The 14148-nt window shown below is 54.4% G+C and overlaps 1 protein-coding gene across 14 annotated transcripts in view; it reads left to right on the top strand.

The window, feature by feature from the left end:
• Nucleotides 1-14148, top strand: part of NCOR2 (nuclear receptor corepressor 2) — a 228319-nt gene that overhangs the window by 145083 nt on the left and 69088 nt on the right. For 7 of the 14 annotated variants that reach the window (XM_032128350.1, XM_032128357.1, XM_032128355.1 and 4 more), the window contains 5 exons: nucleotides 3796-3983; nucleotides 5204-5300; nucleotides 7627-7805; nucleotides 11130-11184; nucleotides 13360-13458. In XM_032128350.1, the coding sequence (XP_031984241.1) occupies nucleotides 3796-3983; nucleotides 5204-5300; nucleotides 7627-7805; nucleotides 11130-11184; nucleotides 13360-13458 (618 nt within the window). The remainder of the gene's footprint in view (nucleotides 1-3795; nucleotides 3984-5203; nucleotides 5301-7626; nucleotides 7806-11129; nucleotides 11185-13359; nucleotides 13459-14148) is intronic. The other 7 variants (XM_032128353.1, XM_032128363.1, XM_032128352.1 and 4 more) reach the window with 3 other exon arrangements.

Raw genomic sequence — 14148 nt, 5'->3', positions numbered from 1 at the left:
GGGATTGCAAAGCATCACGTGGTTTTGTTGGAAGCAGGAGGGAAGCGCCTGGGAACTGCTTTCTGGTGGAAATGGCTGGTTACTGTGCTAAACCTAGAGTGAGTTGCTCTGTGTGAATATCAAGGAGCTGGGGGAAAAGGTTTAATTAGGCTGCAAGAGCACAGTTCCTAAAATACGACTTGCAGTAAAGTCGCCTGTCATGCAAAATAGGTGAATTTCTGCCAGGCAGTTTATTCAGTGTCCTTGAAAGGGGATTTTTCAGTTTAGGGAAGCATTTTGCCTATTCTACAAAATAGGCAACATACGGTTGCTGAATTTGCAAAGTGAATACATTTGCTGATTCTGTTTGCAAAATGGGTACGCTTAGCTATTTTTCTGCCTATTTTGTAGCAGACCCTATTTTTAGCAAAGCCCATCTACGTGCCAGCGTTTCTTTCTGGCTCTTTTACTTTCTGAGGTATTGTTGCTGCCCGGGGCTGGCTGGAGCAGGGTCAGAGCTCGGTCGCCACAGAGTCCAGCTCTGAGAGCCCCATCCCAGAGGATCTGCAGGGCTTCCTCCTGCCTCCACTGAGGGGAACAGCAGAAGACACTTAATTGCCATCGGGGTGATGATGCAGAGAGGGAATGGTGAAGGGAGCTGTTCTGGGTGTGAGAGGTTTGTCTCCACCAGCCAAGGGAAGAAAACCACGGGGCTTGCATAGGAATTGGACTGGTTCCTCCTGTCACCTTCGCTCTCCTCCTCCCCTCCAGAGAGCTGCTCCATTCCCTGGAGCTGCGAGAGCGTGGGCTGCAGGAGGGCTCGGGCTTGGCACAGCCCACGAGCTGCCTTCAGCTGCTACGGCAGCGTTACTATCCATCCATTTTTAGATACGCATGTCAGGTCCGATTTGGCTCCCTGTCACTTACGGGTGTGATTGAGAGGCTGATGGGCTGCTGAGCCCAGCCGGGGAGGACAGCAGAGGGGGCACCGATGCTAAAAGCCAGCACAGATGGTTGCTCAGGAATGGACATGGCTTGCTTAGGGCTGCTCAGAGGATGCCTGGAGAAGGAATAGATGCTTCTGTTCCTGAAGTGCCTGACCAGGAGCTTCTCCTGGTGGTGGAGCTGTGACGATCTGAGGAGTTCACGGTGATGTAAGGTGCCTGTAATCTTGGCTTTGGAAGGATGCAGGAGATGGCAGGGAGCGTGTGTCCCAGCTGGAGCAACAAGCACTGGATGGGGATGCCGCAGCCCAGCCCCGCTGCAGTGGGGTTTGAAGTTTGTGTGGTGGGAAGGGCATTAAGGAAGTGCTCAGCCAGTCCATCATGAAGCTGTGCTCTGGAGGGCAGAGCTGTGTGAGGGGGAAGCTTTGGTGCTGCTGCCCTGCTGCCAGGTTGCGAGCTGCTGGGGAATCAGCAGCGTGACGTTGATGTTGCTTTTTCCGTCTTCAAATGCCACTTCCTTAAAAGAGGAATTCTGGATAAAGCTTTTGTCAAGTTGCTCCAAGGAGTGGAAGAAAAGGAGGAAAAAGAGCCGCCCTGCTGGCTGTGAAGCAGCCAGGGCTGTGCCAGGTGGCTCTGCTGGGGCGGTGGCTCTGCGGGACCCAGCACTGGCTCATTCCCACAGGGAATGACGAACCTTTCAAAGCCTCAAGGCTTCTCACCAGACCGAGCCCTCGTGCTGGGCTCTCCCCCAGCCGTGCCTCAGGCTGGCAGCACCGGGCACCGGCTGCCTCCTGGTGCTGAGACTTCATAAACTTCATGGGGTATTTTTAGCTTCTTCCCAAATGTGATGCTCTGAAAGCAGGAGGATGTAGCAGATTTGCTGGCAGGGTGGGAGCTCTCATTTTCAGGGGGCTGATGGCATTGCTTTGGGAGAGGTGAAAACGCAGCAGCTGTGATTTTGCCAAGCTGCCGCAGGCTGTTGGTGTTACCTGTAGCTCCTCGCCCAAAGCGTGAGATTCCCCATGTGGACTTTCAGGGCATTTTAATTTCTGTCCTCCTTCATTGCTTTTATCTTGTGGCTGTTTCCTTCAGCTCCTGGTGAAACCCAAGCAGCTCCCCTGCATCCATGCAGGGCAGGACAGTCTCTGGCTCCAGGCATGCAAATGGGAATTGATTTATTTTCAGGGGAGAGTGTTAATCTGGCTCAGCTCGAGGGCTTGAGGTGCTTTGTCTGCCCCACATTATTGTTGAAGTGTCTCCAAAAGGCCAAGGAAATCAAAGATGTGTTGCTGTTCTTGGGTTGTTGCCAGGTCCAGGATGGCCAAACCAAACCCATGTGCCAGGATTGGTGTGACACAAGCTGCAGGTTGCTGTGTATTTCCATTGGTTTGGGGTTTTTTACCTCTCCCAATTTTTCTTCGTGGCCAAGAGCAAACGGGACGAGAACAAAGTGCATCTGGGAAATCCTGCAGCCTCAGACTTCCCGTCATAGGGGAGTGGTGGCACGAGATGGGTTTATTTCTTTGAGGTCCGGATTCCCTGTGTCTCTGCTGCAGTGCAGAGTGGCGCTGAGTGTGCTGGTGCTGAGCCGCCCATTCTGGAAAGCAGTGTCAGGGTCAGGAGTTGACCTGGGGTTTGCCATTAGAGCAGCATCTGCTTTCATTTCCTGATTTGGGGCTTGGAAGGTGTTTGTCTGACTCAAACTGAAACCTTGAAACCCCTCTGGTCCCCCAGCTGCTCTCAGCTGAGGCTGGGCACCATCGCTGCTGCCACTGCAGTGGCTGTTGGGTCTCTTCCCACCATGGACCTTTCCCTTCTGTGGGCGTTCTCCTCCAGCAAGTGTGTGGCTGGAGGAGGGAGAAGAGATTTGGGGCGTAATGGGAGGAGATTCATTTGTGCTGCAAATCATATCAGTGTTACCAGGCTTGTCCCATAAATACCAGTCAGAAGTGCAGGGCTGGACCTGGTGGGTGGCTGGGTGGGTGTGCCATGAGAATGTCACCCGGGAGGACATGGTGTGGAAACCCTTTGCAGCCCTGCGTTTTGGCATGGCCTGGGTTTGCTGTCAGATGTGCTTGTCTTGTCACATGGGCCAAAAAGGAGGAGCAACAGCTGCAAAAGTGCTTTTGCTTTCTAGGATGGTGAAGGAGCTGAGTGTGTGGCCAGGCTGCCATGCTGTATGGCTGTGGGCAGGGGCTGGGTGCCTGGCTCTAGATTTTGGGGAGTCAGGCCCTTGCAGGGAGCTGCCCCATGGCCCCAGTCCCATTGTCATTGCCAGCACAGAGCCATGAATGCTGGAGCTGGCGTGTGTGGGTAGGAAGGGGTGCCTGGCCTTGGGCACCATGGCAAGCCCTCCTCAGCATGGTGAGCTGGTGGCTCCAAAATTACAGCCCTGCACACCCTGCTCACACAGTGGGGACCAGCTCTCCCACCCCCTGTGCCTCCTCCCAGGGCCATGTTTCGGTCCCTCCTTGCTCAGTGGCCTCAGGCAGGCACCTTGCTCTCTCCTGGGGTGTGGAGCAGGGGCTCCCTCCCCAGCACAGGGCCTTTGGCTGCCAAATCAAGCAGCTGGTGGGCCAGAGGATGCTCAAGCAGATGTGAGGGGTGGGCAGAGCCATGCTGGGCAAGAGTCCTGATTCCACCAAACATGTTGGGCCTGGAAGAGGAGAGCCTGAGGGTACCTGATGGCCTGTTTTGAGAATTCACCCTTGGGTTGGTCCCAGGCCCTGGAGCATGTCCACATCCTAATAAATTGTATTTCTTTAAGCAACATGACTCATGCTCAGCCTGAGCAGCCATCGAGGGCCAGGCCTGGAGGAGTTGCCCTTCCCAGGCACGTCTCTGAGCTCCCTCTCTCCCTCTGCCCTTTCAGGAACAGAAGTTTTGCCAGCGCTATGACCAGCTGATGGAGGCCTGGGAAAAAAAAGTGGAGCGCATCGAAAACAACCCCCGGCGCCGTGCCAAGGAGAGCAAAGTGCGGGAATACTATGAGAAGCAATTCCCGGAGATCCGGAAGCAGCGCGAACTGCAAGAGCGCATGCAGAGGTTAGAGGAGAAGCGGTAGGAAGGGGCTGAGCTGGTATCAGACAGCCTTTCTTTTTTCTTTGGGAATGGGTGTGGGATTTGTTTGCGGGAGGAGCAGGCTGGGATGGCTCTCGGTCCCTTTTCTCCCTCTCTAGTCAAAGGCAGAAGCCAGCAGACATGAGTCTTGCTGCTTTTTCCCCAGGGTGGCTCAGCACAGAGCCAAAAGGAGGAAAAATGTCAGGAATGTGACTGCCTGTCTCACCTCTCCTGCTGATCTCCCAGCTGGCCACATCAGAGCCAGGGGTAGCTCCCTTGTGCCGGCCAGCTGGCTGGGATAGCACTAATTCCTGCCTTATTGGTGTGCCCAAATTAAGATGTACAAGACTTGCAGGTGCATTTGGTCATGTTGATGATTTAATACACACACATGCTTTGATGGGAGCAGAAACATCTGCAGAGGTTATTTGGAATGACCACAGTCTCGCTGGAAGGGATGTCCCCTGTCTCTCCCATCCCCTGTCCATTTTCCTCTCCTCATTGGAAGTGCAGTTGAGGTCATGTTGTTTTCTGCCAGGAGGAGACACGATTTCATGATCTCCACCCTTTTTGCTGAAAACTCCCTGTCCTTCCCATTTCAGCCCTGGCATCTTGCCTGGGGTCACCTGATATGCACAAAACCTAAACCCTTCTGCCCAGCATCCCATCCTTGTGCCCCACTAACAACTGGGTGAGTCCAAACTCCCTCACTGATGGCTTTAATTTGTCTGAAAGAGAAAGGGAGAAATGGTACTGAGAAATGTTCTAATTTTTTACCTGCTTAATGAGAAAAGTTGTAATTCCTTGGGACGTGTGGCTGTGGAAGGGAAAGATGTCAATGGATGGGTTTGATTTAAAACTTCCCACAGCGTTTGCAAACCAGATGTGGTGGCACAGTGCTAAGGGCTCGGTGCTAACACCAACACCTTTGTGCCATTGCTGTGGTGGGGTGAGCAGGAGAAAATGTGGGGGAGAGTGTGGTTGGGCATGAATTGTCCTTGTGTTCTAGCAATCCAGGCAGCTGGTACAGGTAAGGAAGGGGGTTTGAGGCTCTCAATCTGCTAGCCTTAAGTGCAGGCGCCATGCCCGCAGTGTGGGAGGGGGTGGCCTGGGTGGAACATTGGGATGTGGCTGTTATAGAGGTCCAGATGGTCTTGAATGTGGTTTGCTGCTTATGAAATGGAGCATCAGTGCCTGAGTGTGTCGCTGCCCTTTCCCAGCAGGGTAGGACAGAGGGGCAGTGGCGGGCTCTCCATGTCAGCTGCACGCAGTGAGCACGAGGTGTCAGAAATCATCGACGGGCTCTCGGAGCAAGAGGTGAGACCAGCTTCTCCTTTCTCCTCCTCTTGACCCCTCACTCTGTCTTCTCCAAGGAAGCCAAGACAGGACTGCCAGGTCACACAGTGAAACCCTATGCCAAATCCCACTAACTTTAGGTCCCACTGAGGTTGGGGAGGTTACCATGATGCCTAACACACTTTCTGGACAGGATCCAAAGTTAGGGGTTTATTTAATTCGCATCGGCATCTTCCCAGCCATGTGAGAGATGTAATGGAGCAAATTTCTGCCAGAGCAAAACATGGAGCTGGTGGCCAGTTTATCAGCATTTGGCTGTCTCTAAGGGACCTGAAACCCCAGCGTGCTGCTCATCCTGGGTAGCACCCCACAAACACCTCCTGGCTGTGGTTTATACTGGAAGTGAAGATGGGAAGGGAAGGGAGCCAGCGCCCAGACTGCTGGGTGGAGGGGTTTTTCTGTTTCATTTTGTTTTGAATGGGCTGTGTGGCTTGACACAGGGGAATCCTATGGAATGAATGGTTTGTACGTGAGCCAGTTGGCCCACATCTTCTGGGAGTGCTCCATTCATCTTGAAATGTCCCCGTGACCTCGGCTTCGTTTGGATCTGGTTTCACAAGGGTTCTGCTCTCTTGGCACGGAGGCGAGCTGCAGTTTGGGAGGGGAGAGCAGCCATTGCCCAGCAATAGCTGGGATGTTTGCTGCCTGCGCACCACAGCTGATCCCTGTCTGGGATCCCAGGCACTTTGCTCTTAGCCAGTTAAGGTGATAACATGGAGGACATGGATCTTGGAAGCAAAGGGAAATTTCAGACTCTGCAGAGGTCCTGGCCACGTGGAGCGTTAGCTGATCACCTCCATGCTCCTGCACCCTGTGCTGCTAAACTCCACCCTGACAGCTGCCTGCTGAGCCCCAAACCTCTGCTTTGCTTGTCTGAGAGCAGACCTTAAGAGCTTCCAGCTCTTCCACAGGGTTGGAAGGAGCAGGGAGGTGAGAGCTGGGGAGCATCTCTGGCAGCAGGGCCAGCTCTCCGCCCCAGCATGTTGCTGGAGAGGAGGGAGGTCTGGCTGGTGGGGTGAAGTGGCACTGCTTGGCACCCTGAGAGGCCCTGTGTCCTCAGCTGTGGGCATTGCTTCCATCAGCATCCTCTCTGCTCTGCACAGGGGCTTCTCCTGTCACCAGGGGCAGTCTGCAGTTACCCAGGTTTGAGCTGTCCCTCACCTCCCACCATGAGGAGACATCTGGAGCAGCCAGTTTCTAAACAGGAGGTGTCCTAGTGAGGATGGGGAAGGTGCTCACATGTGTTGAAATGTCCATGTCTGTGCAGAGAGCTGTGTTTTAGGAAGAGGAGGAGGTTGGGTCTGGTCAGGCGTAGCAGGGAAGCAGATCAGCACTGGGAAGGCCAGAGTCAGCAGCTTCCTGGAAGGGTTGGCCACTACTGTTCTCCCAGGAACCAGACCAGCATCTGGCTGTAAATTAAAACAGCAGCACTTGAGCCCTGCCCTTCCTGGGCAAGGGTTGGAGTTTGTCTGAGCAGTGACATCCCAGGTGACAGGGAGGACTCAGAGTGATGGTGGTATTGAAAGGGGCTGGCCAGAGCATCTCTTCATCCCCAGAGTGGACCTGTGCCAGGGGATCACCAGCAACTCAGCTGAAGGGACAGTCCTGGCATTTGAGCAGAAGACAGCACAAATGAGACATCATGTTGGCCTCTCTGTTGCAAATACTTAAGGAAACCAGTGTGCCCAGTCTGTCCAGTCCTGGTGTGCAGCTGGAGCTTTGGATGAACTTTGTGCTCCGTAGGATTGAGTAGAGGCATCAGATTATGTCCCAGGGTGTTGCAGTAAGGAATGACAGCCCCTTTATGGTGACATTTGAAACCTCCTGGAACAATTCAGGACTCCTGTGGAAGGGAAGCATGATGTCTCCCTCTGCCCACCCTTTCAGGAAGCTTTGCAAAGCTGGTTGCTTCCCTCACAATTGGGGTGGGGGCTGAACCTCGGTGTGGCTTGTGGGTTTGATGGCCGGGAAGGGGTTGGCATTCCCTGCGCCACCGCTGCTTTGACTTTTTCCTCGTCACAGTCAGGAGCTGTTTTGCTTAAGTCAGACATTTCCACACAGGATCTTGAAGCCTTTTATACCAAAATGAAAGATTAATTGTTTCCTGGCTGACAGCGATAGCCTCTTTTAGCGTTTAATTTACAATTACTCTGGCAATAAAGCTGTCTAGCGCTTGCTTTTGAATTCTCCTGTTCCTCCGCCTGTCCTTTTCCTCTCGAACATCTGTCCCCTGCAGTCCCCACGGGCCCGTGGTGCTGACCAACTGTTCTCTCTGCTTTCCCCAAAGAACCTGGAGAAGCAGATGCGCCAGCTCGCCGTCATCCCGCCCATGCTCTACGATGCTGACCAGCAGCGCATTAAATTCATCAACATGAACGGCCTCATGGATGACCCCATGAAGGTCTACAAGGACCGGCAGGTGATGAACATGTGGAGCGAACAGGAGAAGGAGACCTTCCGGGAAAAGTGAGTGCAGCCCACACACCTCTCTGTGCAGCCCATGGGGAGTGTGGGCAGGATCCGTGCAGGGCTTCAGCTGGAGCCCCAGCCCACTGAGGAATTTCCCACTTGTCCCCCACGGACACATCTTGTTGCTATGTTATCTTGAACCTGGGCACAGAGTGATGCTCCTGCACAGAAACTTCAGGCGTTGCTGCATGTTCGGGGTATTCCTGCCCCTGTGCTGGGCTGTGGAAAGCTGCTGCTCGTGGCAGGGTGGGAAGGGGAAGTTTTTCAGCTTTTGCATTCGTTGTTGTATCAGCATTCCCAGTTTAACGACAGCGCCGGTGAAACCCAACACTCCATACACACATTGCCTTTCTGGATTTACGTGCTGTCCTTTGGGCACTGTGTGTCCAGGGGATTTTTGGGGCTGTCAACATCCAAGCCCCTTATGTAGACCCCGTCATGCTGCAGCTTCCAGCTGGTGCCGATCCCTCAGTGCTCCATCCTGCTGTCTGCAGGATTTGCCACCGGCTGCTGTTTCCATGGATGCGTTCCCACATCAGACACGTGCAGACTCTGGCTGTGGTGCTTTCTCCTGTTTGCAAGCAGTGCTTGAGAACAGCTTTGCTCTATCAAGTGAGATCACTTAGGGAGTGGCTGATCCCTTCCCTGGGTACCACTGCGCTGTCAGCCAAGATGTGGGTGCTCAACTTGGTCTCACATCCAGACTCCCTTGTAGCCCAGAGCCCAGCAGGGACCCAGGTGTGTTTGCATGGAGGACTGGAGTATCCTTGGTGCCCCCAGTGTGCTGTGAGTGTCTGTAAAAGCAGAGCTGGAGTTCAGCTTTCAGCAGGATGAGCTCTAGTATTGCTCTCTGCTGTGGACCTGAGGGTCGGGTGTCCTGAGCAGCAGCACCACTCAGTCTGGCTTCCAGACAAGCAGGGGATGGCTCCATGGATTACCAGCATGCCTATGGCCAGCCATGCTGGAAGCCTCTCTGTGTCCAGGATCCCTCCTCCTCCCCCTGCTCATCAGGACTCCTGTTTGCAGCTGAAATAATTAATTGCCAAGATGGACCGAAAAAGAACAAAACAAGCAAACCAGCTCCAAGCCTTTGATAGAGGAGAATCCTCATTGCTAATTAGCCTTAAAATGTGCCACTCCAAACAGCGAGGCTTGCCACAAATGACGCAAAGGCTAATTACTCGGTCTTTAATGGCAGGGCTGTGCCTGGCTAATGGGGCTGGAAGAATCCACACCCAGTGTGTGCATCCTGCAGTGCACGGTGGATTCTGTGTCATCACTGTGGGTGATGCAGAGCTTGAGGCATAAATACAGCAGGGTTTCAGGGCTCTCACAAAGCTCATTTTGAGAGATTGGTGCTCAGGAGCTGTGAGGAGGGTGTAGGGAGTCCTGCTCTGGCTCTCCCCCATCCTGGTGTGCTGGTAGCCGAGCTGCCTGCTGTGCTGCAGCTTCTAGCCTGGGTTTTTAAGGTGAACTGGAGTTGTGTCATCCATGATCGTGACCTAGAGCTGGCCTCCTCCTGAGACCAGGAAAACCTGGTTCAACCTTTTGTTCAGCCCAGTTGGCGGGGACTCTTGGAGTAAACAGGCAGGCACTGCAAGGCTGACAAGCTCCAGGTCTGAACTATTTTAGCTGTCAGAACATAACCACGAGGAAGAACCTGATTTGATTTGCTTCTGGGCAGCATTTCAGGTCTCTGTTGAGAGCCCATCGCTGGCCTGCTCCCAGGGAAGCTGTGGTTTGCTGGTGAAGGAGCCGGGTGCTGCTCAGGCATCGAGGCTGTGTCGTGCTGGGCAGTGTTAGAGTGCAGCATCCATCTCTCGTTACGGGGAGATGGCCTGGCCCATGAAAAAGAGTGGATTGTTATCTGCATTGCCCCCGGCAGTGTGTTAGCATCCTTGATAGCATGGCCTTGAAAACCCTGTCCTGTGGTCAGCCCTGTGTTTGTGCTGTGTACAGAGTGAGGAGCCAGCTCTGGCTCTGTGTCCTCATCCCAGGTTGTCTGAGCAGCCTGTCTGCTTTGCTTTTTTCCTCCCCCCCCAGCATTTATGGTTTCTTTTTTGTTCTGGTGACCAGTTACAGTGACAGGGATCTTGCAGTGCCACCCAAACTGTATGGGAGTTCTGCCTCAAGAACAGCATCAACACGGGGTGACAGCACCCACGTCCTGCTGCCGTGGCTGGAGTTGGTCAGGCCCTCACTGAGTTCAGCTCAGTGCCTTGACTCCGAGTTTGACACTGGGACAGAGCAGCAAAAGCAGGAGAGAGAGCAGCCAGTTGTCCCAGAGAATCACTGGCAGGGCTGGAGACACAGAGCTCCTCACCATATCCTGCCCATACCGCAGCTCTCCCACCTTTTGCCTCCGATCCATTTCCCCTGGGCACAGAGCTGTCAGCTCCTGGGAGCTGGCAGAGCTGCACTTGCTGAACGTGGCTCGCCCTGGCTGCTCAGCTCCCCGGGCCAGAGCCTGTGCTGGTGGCCACCTCTCCTGGCACAAAGTCACCACTCAGTGGGCTCCCTGTGCTTTGGCAGTGCGCTGGTTAACTGTGCTGCCAGCAGCAGCACCTCCTACCAAGGGCTTGCTGGCCCTTGGTGCTTCCCCACCAGCTGAGCACCGGGATTTGTTGGAGGAGGCATCTCTGCTAGTGGGGACAGCTTCCCCTGAGTGGGCAATGTACCCTCCCAGGCTGCCAGAGCCAGGGATGAGCTTGCTGGCAGCTCCTCCGCTTGCTGGGCATGAGGCAGCGTTCCTCAGAGCTGCTGTGCCACTGGGGATCTCTTGAGCAACTCAGCAATGTGGCAGCTCTGTGCTTCCTCCCGAGGTTTGGGTTTCCCTTCCTGTCTTTTGCAGCTGCTCCCAACAGCCCAGCAGGGCTTGGAGTCCTGCTCAGCACCGGGGCCACCCACAGCCATGATGTGGGATGTGGTGGCAATTCCTCGCCCTTTCCTTGCCAGATCCTGAGGCATTGGCCAGGTGTGCAGCTGCCCTCTGTGCTTGCCCTGTCCTGCTGTTGGTACAGGCTTGGGTGGCCATGGCATGGAGCAGAGTGATGATCAGCTGTCAGGCATTGCCGGCCCTCCTTCCCTCTCCCACCCATGATGAGCATTTGCACATTGAAGCTCCCAACCAGCCCTGCTCCACTGGGCTAAATTTAAAGTTCCTGTCTTTCTGGGAAGCTGAGCAGCAGACAAATATTTTCTCAAAGCCTGAAGTCCCTCGGGGAGCTGGCCTTGCTGCTCTGGGCACACAGGGCATGGCAGCCCAGCTGTGAGGGGGTCAGAGCCAGCACCCACAGTAACCCTCTCCCTCTCGCTCTGCAGGTTCATGCAGCATCCCAAGAACTTCGGCCTGATCGCATCCTTTCTGGACAGGAAGGTAAGCCTCCCTGCCTGGCTCTAACCTGAATTGTGCTGCCTCTCCTCCTTCACTTGGCTCTTGGTGCTGGAGCTGCCAGCAGATGCTGGGCACCTGTGGGCGGCGGTGGCTCCAAGCCCCGGGCAGGGTCCAGACGCCTCCCGGCTCCCTGCAGAGACAGGGACTGAGTCAGCCGCGGAGAGACGGGAGCTGGGAGCGCGAGAGGTGTGAACGCAGCCAGCCTGGCGCGTGGGCGGCGCAGCCCACCCCGTGATCTGCCGGGGGAGCTGCTTCCCAGCACCTCCCGGAGGCATTTTGCACCAGCCAGGCTGTCGCACAGAGGGTGGGCACCCAGCTGCCCAGCACGAAGTGGAGGGATCTCTTTGCTCAGGGAGGAAGAGGTTTTTGAGGGTGGACTGAGTCCCATTTCATCCAACAGTTCGGGTGGATGTACTAGAAGCACACACACGCCCCCTTGGTGTTTAGGAATAGTTGCTCACAGGAACTGCCTGACCTTTCCCAGACGTCTGTGTTGTGCTGCTTGGACTTTTTGGTTTTGCTGTTAATTGGGCTGAGGGAAGAAAGGTTTGAGAAAAAGACCTGATGGAGGAGTGAGTCTGTGGTCCCATTCTGAGCAAGGCCAGGTACCTTCCATGGGACAGGCCATATGAGCAGGTCCTGGACAGACCCAGCCTGAAAAGACAGCTGTCCATCACTTGGATTCTCTCCTGAACAAGAAACATTTGAAAGCTGTTGCTTCTCTGGTCCTTTTAGTTACTTGCATCCTCTGCCTGCCTCATGCAGAGTTTCATACACACAGTGTCCACTCGCTCTGGGGGAACCACTCTGCTCTCCAGGGGTGGCCTGCAGAGGTCACTTCCAGCCTAAATTATACGCTGATTCCTCATAACTCAGGCTGGGGAAATAATTTATAAGACCTTGACCTTCCTGTCCGAAGCAGCAAGGAAGGCCAGCAGCCACCTCGTGCTGCTGCTGTTGCTGTAAGATCCCAGGCTCCTTCCTCATCCTTTCGCGCTCGATAAAGCCGAAAGTGGTGGGACTTGGATGATGCTCACAATCCAGTCTGTGTTCCAAGCTGTAAAATGTCTTCTAATTTTATTTGTACTCGTTTGTAAATCAGGCTGTAATTATGATACAGAACACATCCATTATCCTGTTGGAGAGAGCTGCAAAGTATGGCTCAATGTAATGAATTAATAGATTTTTAAATTGCATTATAAAAAAATAGTGATCTTAGCCCTTGGAACAGATGACTGTAAGTTTTTGTGTTCGCGTGTGTGTGTGTGTATAATCAGGGCTAGATTAGAAAGAGATCCAATTAACACTTTAAAAGTTGCAATCTGTTTTTGCAAATGGTTCCGCTCCTCGCAGAGGGATGGAGTGAGCGCAGCCCCCGGGCACCCCCGGGCACACACAGCTGCCCCAAGCTCCTGAGGACTTGCGGCATGATGGGTCTGTGGGATAATTTCTCTTCATGAAGCCACTGATCCTGTATGTGAAGGTGTAGCCCAAGGCAGTGTTCAGGTGCCCATCCTGTTCAGCAGAGGACTTCTCCCAGCGTGGCACACTCTGTGCTGCTCAGGAGCAGGGTATGTCCTGGCCGTGGCTCCTTGTTTTCCTAACGTGTCCAATCTGTGATGGTGCTTATGGAGCCAACCAGTGGAGTTGGGATGGCAGCTTCTGAGCGCTGGGATCTCAGTTTGCCCACGACAAAGTCGTGCGCGCGCGAGCTGAGCGGCTGGAAGTAACACCAGCTGACAGTCGCTTGGCAGGTTGTGCCTCGTGTAACTGCAACAGGGGCTGACAGGCGGCTCCTTCATCTGCCTCTGGTTGCCATGGTCATCTGGGGTCAGCCCTTCCCCCTGCTTTGCTTCTAACACGGGGTGATCTCTGCTCAGCACCCCATCTCCATCTCCGCACGCCCGCAGGACCGCCCTGGTCTGTCCTTTGGAAGAGCTGAGCCTGCTTTACCAGGACACCGTGCATTGTGCCCCTCTTCCAGTTCCATTGGAAGCCTTAGGGAGGGAGGTGTGGGGAAGCTGTTGGGCTGCAGGTCTTCAGGAGCAGCAGGAGACCTGGTGATGACCAGTTCTGAACGCTGCTGCTGGAAGTCTGTGCCCCAACAGCACACGAGGACAGGACCTTCTGTTCCCTGACTTGCCCGTGTCATTGCAGACGGTGGCTGACTGTGTCCTCTATTACTACCTGACCAAGAAGAATGAGAATTACAAGAACCTTGTAAGAAGGAATTACCGGCGGCGCGGGAAGAGCCAGGTAAGAGCTGGAGGAGCGCGTGGAAGCGTCATCCCTCAGGCTGAGCAAGGAGCTGCAGCACTTTCTCTGAGCCCCCCAAATGCTGCTTTTCCCCCCTTCCCACATGGAGATCTTGCTTGCAGGCTGTGATGGGGCTGTGGTTGTGCTCTGCGTAGCTTTTCAGACCATGCTGTTTATTAATGGCACTTGGTGTTTGTCCATCCCCATGCCGAGGTCACAGTGTCTTTAAAAAAAACCAAACAAATCCAAGATGCTTAAAAAAAGGGGATGGAGTGACTGTGGAAAACCTGGCTGTGTGTCAGTAGCATGGGGTTGCCCATGCAGCCTGGGCTGTGTGCAAGAACCAGGTGGGGTCTGTGTCTCTCTCTCTGGAGATGGCAGCTGAGCTGCCAATGGTGACTGAGCTCCTGGGAGCTGGGTGGGGCTCCTGCTTTGCAGAGCCTGCCCAAGGCTCTTCCTATAGGAAAAGGTATGGGAGAAGAATGACTTGGGTGGAAGTGACTTCTGGTGACACCTGAGCAGAAGCATACAAATCCATCTGAAGTGCCAAAGGGTGTCCAGGATCCCCGTGGGGGTCTCCTGTGGGGCTGGCAGATTTGGCACTGAAGCTAGCGGAGACCCTTAACCCTTTGTTCAAGAGCAGAGCAGATACCAGGGCACCAGAAGGTGCCTGGGGGCAGGTGACTGAGT

This window comes from Corvus moneduloides, chromosome 18 (assembly GCF_009650955.1).
Source record: "Corvus moneduloides isolate bCorMon1 chromosome 18, bCorMon1.pri, whole genome shotgun sequence".
Taxonomy (NCBI): domain Eukaryota; kingdom Metazoa; phylum Chordata; class Aves; order Passeriformes; family Corvidae; genus Corvus; species Corvus moneduloides.
Note: the sequence above shows the minus strand (reverse complement) of the source record. Positions and strands in the feature narration are given on the sequence as shown.